Here is a 10,141-nt window from a genome sequence, read left to right as displayed (position 1 = left end):
TTTTTTGATGACAAAAGCATTTTTACAGCTTTAGTAGCTAATGCACAGTTACAGCATACGGATACTACAGCTACGACAGCAATACCAAGAAATGTCAGTAGGTGGCAAAGATACTCCAAAGTAAACTAAGATCAGTAGCCTAACTTAGCCTAACTTAACTAGTAGTCTAATCATTGACTAAAGGTCATGAACAAGAACACAGATTCATTTGGCTTAACCCTTGTATTATGTTGAGAAAAAAATACGTTTATTATGTTGCGGGTCATTTTGACCCGCATTGTGTAAATCCACTCAAAACAGTCATAAAATGAAGTTAAACCAATAAGAACTTTATTTTAGATTATACAAATATTTAGAAGAGATGAGAAGTAGAGATATACACTTCCAACACTATATTAAAGAACTCCTGATTTCAATTTTTCCCTCTTCACGAACCCTTTTTTTTTTTGCATTTAACTTGCCGCATTTTCTCGGGTTTTTGACAGTCAACATTTTCAGCGTTCCCCACATGATGGACAGAATGTGACTATGTGCTTTTTGCAGATGTATTTCTTGCATCTCACACAAGAGGTAGTTGTTTTACTGTCATCTCGAGAGGGACAGACTTGGCATCTTTTGCGTTTCTTTGTACCTGTATCCAAAGGATCCATTGTGGGTTGGTCAGATGCCCTGCCCTGGACCTTTGCGATGACAGCAGCAGCTGCTGGGGATCTAGCTGGCCTGACCCGGTTCTGGATCTTTGGAGTGACGAGTGCTTTGCCTAGTTCTTCCAGGAAAAGTCGACGTCGGTACAGTTTGCTGGCATTCCACTGCTGGTTGATCTCAATCCACAGCACATAGGCATTGTAAGCAGACACATCCAAAATGTTGTAGAAAACCACCAAAGGCCAACGGGCAGTCTTGCGCTGACAACTATATGTTGCTGTGACTTTGTCAAGATTGTCAACTCCCCCTTTTGTGGAGTTGTAATCCAGAATCATTTGCGGTTTCATGTCCTCTCGTGTGCTCAGAGATGCGTCTTTGTGCATTGTGCTCATCACAAGAACATTCTTGTTTCTTTTTGGGCAGTAAGAAACAAGTGTTGTTTTCTCTGTGAAAGCAAATTTTGAGGAATGCAGAGGTCTTCCTTGCATCTTCAGAATCTCACTGGGAAGTTCTGGCTTATTTTTTCTGACTGTTCCCAACATAGTCAGCTTTCTCTTCTGAAGTTCATCTCCAAGACGGTAGGATGTAAAGAAGTTGTCACATGTAATGTTATGACCTTGCAGCCCTTCAGTCATCTCCAAAACCACACGCATTCCCTGATTCTTCTCAGGTCTTCCTCCAGGTGGCTTTCCAGTATATACTTGCAGGTTCCAAACATAACTGGATTTTGCATCACAGGCTGCCCACATTTTGATGCCATATTTCGCAGGCTTGTTTGGCATATACTGTCGGAATGGACAGCGTCCTCTGAATGGAACGAGGCGCTCATCGACAGTAACATGGGGGCCAGGATTATACAATAAAGGCAGGATTTCGACCCATTTATTCCAGACATCTCTGATTGCTGCAAGTTTGTCTCTCTCACGTCGATCAGCTCTGGTGTCACGGTTGTCAAATCGGATCACACGAGAGATCATGTGAAATGTCTCCAAAGACATTGTTGCTCGGAAGATTGGCCTTCCATTCTCTTCATTCCATAAACTTGCAGTTGCTTCACCCTTTGACCTGTATACGCCAGCTAACACCAGGATTCCAATGTAAGCATGCAAGTCAGTCGGATCCAGTGGCTTCCATTTCTCTTGAAAGACACGCTTCCCCTCCAAGTTGGTCATGTTGAGGATTATCTTCTCTATGGGTGGGGATATGAAGAGCTGAAATGCTGATTCAATATCATCAACTCTTGTGACAGCAAATCTTGTAGGACCAGGAATCATTTTGATGACATTACAAGATGACAATCTACCTTGGCTTTGGTGTGGTGATGTTGACCATTTTATTTTACCATCTTTAGATGTCCATGTCCCCTCTGTGGATGACGATTGTTGCATTTCTTGGTTTTCATCTGAAGAAGGGACACCTGCAGACTCGTCCTCTGAATCCTCCTCATCATGGGAAAATTGAAAATCTGGATCATCAATGGCATTGTCCTCTGGCTCTGAAGGATCCTCTGTCTCTGAAACCTCTTCCTCTACATCACTATCCCAGTTCATAAGCTGCGAAAAAGCTTCTTCAGCTGTAAATCGTCTGGAGCTCATTTTTGGTGTTTCTCCAAGAACGGGCATGGAAACAGTGACAAGGACAGGGGAGAGAAAGTCCCTCTTCCACACACACCTGGTTCTGAATGTTTATTCAGAGGCAATCAAAATGAAGTACATCAAAGACTTTTTTTTTGGATTTTTAACAGCTACTCTGTGTGCGGGTCAAAATGACCCGCAACATCATCTTTGTATACAAACTGTGTGCAGACATTTAACAACACATCAAAGAGTCCAGATTTTACATAGAAGTTCATGACCCTAGAGGAGAAAAAGTCACAACATTTCATGGAAAAAAAGAAAGGATAACCTGCACTTTGATCAACACAAAAATTGAAACGGGTCAAATTGACCCTTAACATAACACAAGGGTTAAAAACAAAAACAAAACCATAATTACAAAATATGCACCATTTATTTCAAATACAAATTTGAAACACTTACTGTGCAACAATGAACTATAATAACACTAAAATCCTGAAGTTTTTTCTTCAAAACAATTAAAAGTTTAGTAAATTATAGGAAATTAATAAAAAAAAATACAGCTTACTTTAGAAATTTGACCATTCAATTCTATTTCCAATAACAATAACGTAAAGTGCTTGGAGAACTGAAAAAATAATTAGAAATAAATTGAAAAAAAAAAATTCAGTCTACAACAAAATTAACAAAAACATTGAAATGCAGTTTAACTTGCCTATTTACCCTACATAACCTATGTAACCTTTAACCTTATAACCGGTATTAAGGATTTTTTAAAATTAATTAATTAATTTTTACTTTTTTTACAATTTAGTCCATTTAAATACAGTTTTAGTACTGTTGATACAAAGTGTAGATAATACTGTAATCCTAAATTTATTCAAAACGACAAAAACATTAGTTAGCAATAGGAGAGAAACACAGAATAGAAAACAAATAAACATTGCAACTCATAGCGAAATTAATAAAAAAATAAATTTTAATTTAATTATCAATAACACTAACAAAAAATAAAAGTGCTGGGAAAAGAAGTGAACTGCAAAATAAATAAGAAATAAATAGAAAATAAGCACATATAGTTTATTTCACTCTGCAATATTGCGTGGACATCGGGGGAAGTTCCCCTGGATTGGCAGACCGGGGTGGTGGTCCCCCTATTCAAAAAGGGGGACCGTAGAGTGTGTTCCAACTACGGGGGATCACGCTCTTAAGCCTCCCTGGTAAGGTCTATTCGGGGGTTCTGGAGAGGAGGGTCCGTCGGATAGTCGAACCTCGGATTCAGGAGGAGCAGTGCGGTTTTCGTCCTGGTTGTGGAACACTGGACCAGCTCTACACTCTCAGCAGGGTCCTGGAGGGTGCGTGGGAGTTTGCCCAACCGGTCTACATTTGCTTTGTGGACTTGGAGAAGGCGTTCGACCGCGTCCCTCGGGGAACCCTGTGGGGGGTACTCTGGGAGTATGGGGTACCGGGCCCTTTGATAGGAGCTGTTAGGTCCCTGTATGACCGGTGTCAGAGCCTGGTCCGCATTGCCCGCAGTAAGTCGGGCTCGTTCCCGGTGAGAGTTGGACTCGGCCAAGGTTGCCCTTTGTCACAGATTCTGTTCATAACTTTTATGGACAGAATTTCTAGGCGCAGCCAAGGTGTTGAGGGGATCCATTTTGGTGGCCTTAGGATCACGTCTCTGCTTTTTGCAGATGATGTGGTCCTATTGGCTTCATCAGATCGTGATCTACAGCTTTTGCTGGAACGGTTCGCAGCCGAGTGCGACACGGCCAGGATGAGGATCAGTTCCTCCAAATCCGAGGCCATGGCCTTGAGCCGGAAAAGGGTAGAGTGCCCTCTCCGGGTCAGGGAGGATGTCCTGCCCCAAGTGGAGGAGTTCAAGTATCTTGGGGTCTTGTTCACGAATGAGGGAAAAATGGAATGTGAGATTGATAGGCAGATAGGTGCAGCGTCTGCAGTGAAGCGGGCGCTGTACAGGTCTGTTGTGGTGAAGAGAGAGCTGAGTCAAAAGGCGAAGCTCTCAATTTACCGATCGATCTACGTTCCCACCCTCATTTATGGTCATGAGCTTTGGGTTGTGACCAAAATAACAAGATCTCGGATACAAGCGGCCAAAATGAGTTTTCTCCGCAGGGTGTCTGGGCTCTCCCTTAGAGATAGATTGAGAAGCTTGACCATCCGGGAGGGACTCAGAGTAGAGCCGCTGCTTCTCCACATCGAGAGGAGCCAGTTGAGGTGGCTCAGACATCTGTTTAGGATGCCTCCTGGACGCCTCCGTGGTGAGGTGTTCCGGACACGTCCCACTGGGAGGAGGCCCAGAGGAAGACCCAGGACACGCTGGAGGGACTATGTTTTTCGGCTGGCTTGGGAACGCCTTGGGATTCCCCTGGAAGAGCTGGACCAAGTGGCTGGGGAGAGGGAAGTCTGGGCCTCCCTACTTAGGCTGCTACCCCGCGACCCGACCCCGGATAAGCGGAAGAAAATGGATGTATGGATGGATGGATAGTTTATTTCAGGAATAACAATAACAAAGTAGTGATTTCACACTTTTTTTCCCCACCCTTTATTTTTTCTTCTTTGTTAACATAAGATAAGATAAGATAAGATAAGATAAGATAAGATAAGATAAGATAAGATAGAACTTTATTGATCCCACAGGAAATTGTTGTGCCAGAGTTTCAGTACAAAGGAACACACACAAGGAATCACACGATATAGAAAATAACAGAAAATATAAAAATAACTGAGAATATAAAAATACCAGCAATTAAGTTCTAAACAGGTCAGTTGAAGACAGTACATGTGTGAAATGTTTTAATATGAAAACATTAGTGTTTATTGTGGTGCAGGATTAATTGTTGAATAAATTTATCCAAATTGTTGAACAGGTTTGTGGTTTCTCTGAACCTTTCATTTTCAAAATGTTTGCTAAAAGTGTGGATGAGGGTTGGGTTCAACCACCCTCATCTACAACCACCCACCAGGACATGGTGGGTGGTTCAAAAAGAGGAGGTTGTGCCAGGAGGATGTCTACCTTGGCCAGAGGTGACCAGAGGTGGTGGCTTATTTAAACAAGATGCCTTCCTATTCAACCGAGATCAGATCCTTTTTAAACCTATTGCCTTCCTGTTCTAACAAAATCATTTTTACATTTCACATGTGTGTGTGAGAGCATGCCTTTTCAGTTTTATGTATGAGAAGTTTTTTTTACTAGTGTGTGTGTTGTTAGGAAAAACATAACCTTTGATGAACACAAAGTTTGTTTTCTCAGTCATCCAGGTATATAACAACAAAAAAAGGTTGAATCATGTCATCTGGACTTCGTTTTTTTGTCAAAAAAGAAACGTTTCGCCCCTCATCCAAGAGGCTTCGTCAGTCTGAGGCCTAGCCATCTGGTATTACCCAGAAGCCACCCTGACTCTTGTGTTTCAAGTCTGCCTCAGATACCCCTGAAGTCTGGCCTTTTCACTAATGGTTTCAAAAACACAAAGTTTGTTTTCTCAGTCATCCAGGTATATAACAACAAAAAAAGGTTGATATAACCTTTGATGATAAATTGTGGAACATAACATAATATGGATTGGTGAATATAAGGTTTAATTATGAATTATGGAACATAGATCATATAAATATGACTAAAATATATGTCAGATGTGCAAACTAGGCCTTAAGTTGATAAATAATATCTTTTTAGTGACTGCTAACTTTTAAAATCAGCCATGACACTTTCTGCTGTCAGTGGGAAAAGAGTTTCTTATAAGGCCTTTAATGAGAGGAAAAAAAGCAACTCAGAGGTTCTTGTTCAGTTAAATTAGATTAACTCTAAAGTTCCATTATAGTTCACATCATTTAAGTATGTGTGGGGATTATAAAATAATTATTGATGAGTTAAAGAGCAGTTTAATAGGTCAGAATGACCATAGCGCTTGATAAGGTAATAAGTTATCAAAAGGATAATCAGAGTCTCACAGTCATTGTGAGATTATGTGTGTGTGCGTGCTAAAATTTGTCTAATGGTAAGAGAAATGTGTAACATACTCAGTTGAAAGAGATGACAGCTAATGTGTGCCCGACTGATTGGATAGAAGTTCAAAACAGGAAGTGCCACGGGGTTGAGAAAACCGTATATAAATGTGGGAACAGACTTGACACACGTCAGAATTGTACAGAGGGCCCCTGGATGTCAGGTAATATATAAATATTTATACAATTCTCTCTTGTTCACACATTTTGAAGTCTGCAACATTAAAGATGTTGTTTAATTCTGACATAACATGTGTTCCTTCTGAGCAACAATCCGGGCAAGGGAAGAGGAGATAAGAGACATTTGTTTCTCCTTACAGTGTGAAAGGTTTTCATATGTGTGGGGTTTTTTTTCATAGTATATGTGAGGATTTTATATGTGTGAGATATTGTCACTTGTGTTTGTGAGGGATTTTCACTAGACAAGTTTTGGCTAGTGTGTATGAGACATTTCTGCATGTGTATGGGAGGTTTCCGCCAGTGTGTATGAGATGTTTCCACATGTATGTGTGTGAGTGCACAACTTTTCTCGTACCACCCGCTTAGGATGTTACCAGCCATTAAATTGCTGTTATCAGTTCTTATCATCTCCATGTGTAGCGGTCAGACTGCCCCTCCTGTACCTCCCCCAGTGGGTTTAAAGGTACGTTGTTAACGTTGTTAGCAATGATAATAGGCTCTATTTTTAGCTTTGTTAGTGCTCATAATAGCTTCACGTGGTTAGGTTTACAGTAAAGGATCTGGCGGTTAGGTTTACAGTCTTGGTTAGGTTTAGGCACAAGGGTAAGGGGTTAAGCTTAGGGTTGGTCCTCAGGATCAAGTGTAAGCTTATGTTTAGGAAAAGGGTTACATAAGCTGAAAACAACTAAAAAGACACTTCCTGGTTTACCCCCGTGTGATGCTGCCTATTATCATCAATAATAATGATAATAACATACCTTTAAACCTACTAGGAGGTAGGTGGGACAGTTTGACTGCTACATATGGGGATGATAACAACTAATAACTGCCATTTAATGGACTGATAACATCCGAAGCTGCTCTCTCATACATTTGTATGAAAGGTTGTCACTAGTGTGTGTTTTAGGTTTTCAGTCATGTTTCATGTATGCAATCTAATTCTGAATTAAGTCTAACCTGGCCTCCCAAAGCAGTTTTGTCTCTATCGTGCTCTGTGATGGACTTGCCTGTTCAGGGTGTACCCTGCTTCTTGCACAGTGATTGCTGGACGTGGGCATCATTGACCTCTGTGACCTGGAAAGGAAGAAGCAAGTAAAAATAATGGATGGAAGTTGATTCCAAGTTCAGAACATGCAAGGCTACTAGAAATGCCAAGGAGCCCATAAGCTAAAGCTCATATTTCCCAGACCTTAGACAATTTGTTTGAATTCAAAAAATAATTGATTAATCCCAAAGAGAAATTAAATGTTGTTGTAGCTCATCATCCTGGTTTCATTAAAGAGTTGTTAAAAATGCTGATGGCTGTGGGCAGGAAGGATCTCTTGTAGTGGTCTGTCCTACAACGGATCTGAATATATATTATTATTATATTACTTTTTCAACATTTTCCTCTTGCTTATATTTAAAAAGCCTTTTTTGCTTAACTTGCAGCGGTCTTATTTTATGAATGAAAGTTTACCTGCCCGGCCATAACGAAATATGATGTAGCTGTGCAGTGGCGACAAATGAGTTTTGTTTGATTCTCCGTTTTTCTTTTCAATCCACCATTCTCTCATTCCAAAATAAGTCACTAAGTAAAAAGTTTTTTTTTTTTTAATCCGTAATGCAAGATGCATCTGTTTCTACTTACTCAAAACAAACAAACAAACAAAAAAAAAAAACTAAAAGGAGAATCATAATACGTTGCAGACCAACAGTTTAAAAAAAAATTGCAGCAAACACTTAAAAGTCGTGAAACGTACTCTAATAACTCTTCCATCTTTGATCGTGCTTTAATTTTTTGTTTGTGCAACCAGCATTGCAGACATGTTGTTACTTTACAACCATGTTGACTGCTTACTTTACAAGTCAATACGTTCTACAATTGGCAATACTATAAAAAAAAAACTACAGATCACCAGATTAGAATCCTTCTTGTAATAAAGCTGTAAGTGAAATACAAAGTATCTGAAAGCATATTTTCATTAGACAGTAGTATTTAACAATAAATAAGCCAAGATGTGGAAGTAGATTATGAAAAATTAAGCATACAATGTGATTCAACCTGGAGACACATTTGTAGTTGCCATAACTTCAAGTTATCACTGACTGCATGACCTTTAACCATCTTTCATATTGTTGCTAAGAATATGTGGCTCACTCTTCTTCAATATTGATTCTGTTCATTGAGGTTTGTGGGCAATGTCTGAACATCTCTTTTCAAAACCCAGCATCTCATTTCAGTCCAATTTATAGGTCTGAGCTTGATTTGATTGGGTGTTTGCAACTCTTCAGTTCACTTTTAAAATTCTACAGCTCAGTTTGTTGGTATTTTTGAAGATGATTTTCTTGTTGTACAGACATGTAGCTGTACACTTCAGCAGTCAAACAAAGGTCCTCACATTTGATGGAAGGAAACTTTTATGCTCATGACAGTTTACGGCTGATTCAATGGCTTCAGGTCATGTGACTGCAAACCCAACATATCTAATCCTGACCACAGTGCTTGACAGTTATACAAAATGTGTCTTTTTTTTTTTTTTTTGCTTTCAGCAAACGTATGACTGTGTATATTGTAGCCACACATCTTCATCTTATTAAAGTTCGTTTGAAGGACATTGTTGCAGATGTTTCTCTTTATTTTTTGTTTACTTTAAATGGCCTTTTTATACCAAAGCTCTACAACCATATTCATTTTAGTGAAAATATTTTTTTTTAACCCTCCCAAATGAAAAAGCTAAAAATGGTATTGTTATGAATTTTTTTCAGACTACATGTTCAGATGACTCCGCAGTGGTCGGGTGTATCAGAGATGGACAAGAAGCTGAGTACAGGGAACTGGTGGACCCCTTTTGTGGCATGGTGTGGAAACAATCATCTCATGTTGAATGTGAACAAAACAAAGGAGATGATTGTAGATTTCAGGAGAAGCAGGAACAGCTCCAACCCTATTTCCATCATGGGGGAAGAAGTGTAGGTGGTGGAAAAGTATAAATACCTTGGGGTTCACCTGGACTGTCATACAGCAACAGAGTGTTGACTGTCAGTCAGAGGCTTCAGATTTATTTATTTATTTATTGCTTTTTCTTTAGCATTGCAGACTTTTCTGTCAACATTCAACAACTTGAAAAAAGAAGGATGCTCTTCATGATTGTGGTTCTGCTAGTGTTCTGGTGTCCTCTCTGCTACCACTCGTCATCATGGACATGTGCAAAACAAAGAAATTAATCAAAAATCCATCTATACCATATAGATTCAATTGCATTAAAAAAATGTTGTATTTGAATAGAATTACAGAGATTTTTTTTTTCCTACTAAAAGTTGCTTGTTGCAGGGCAAAAACACGATTGCAAAGAGTTTACTTATTTATTTCAACATGAGATGATAAAGGCTAAGGTTTCAAGCAGCCTTCATCCATAATGCCAGAGATCACTAAACATGAGTATGGTACATCCAGGCAGGCGATGACAAGACAAAAAAAAAAAAAAAAAGAATAAAAAGATGAGCAGCTTATTTCAGAAGCAGGGGTGAAATGAAATGTCTACAGTATACAGTCTGGCAGCATGGTGATGCTGAGGCTTATTTAGAAGTCCAAACATAAGTTAATGTTGTATTTTATTTTCAAGTGCAATAAAATGAAATTAGGAGAATATCAAAGTAATATTATTTTTATGATAACATAAAGAAGATAGATCCCCTCCCACAACCCCCCACAAATACATAGCACACACACA

The 10,141-nt window shown here is 39.4% G+C and overlaps 1 protein-coding gene across 1 annotated transcript; it reads right to left on the bottom strand.

Moving 5' to 3' along the window:
* Positions 1–225: 225 nt before the first annotated feature.
* LOC119422916 (piggyBac transposable element-derived protein 4-like) lies at positions 226–2,528 on the bottom strand. The gene has a single exon (XM_037690329.1). It carries the CDS (start codon positions 2,265–2,267, stop codon positions 495–497), a length of 1,773 nt encoding a protein of 590 aa, XP_037546257.1. The 5' UTR covers positions 2,268–2,528; the 3' UTR covers positions 226–494.
* Positions 2,529–10,141: the final 7,613 nt, after the last annotated feature.

Source organism: Nematolebias whitei, chromosome 16 (genome assembly GCF_014905685.2).
Source record: "Nematolebias whitei isolate Nwh7 chromosome 16, NemWhi1, whole genome shotgun sequence".
NCBI classification, from domain to species: Eukaryota; Metazoa; Chordata; class Actinopteri; order Cyprinodontiformes; family Rivulidae; genus Nematolebias; species Nematolebias whitei.
The sequence above is the reverse complement of the archived record's forward strand: the minus strand, read 5'-3'. Positions and strand labels throughout refer to the sequence as shown.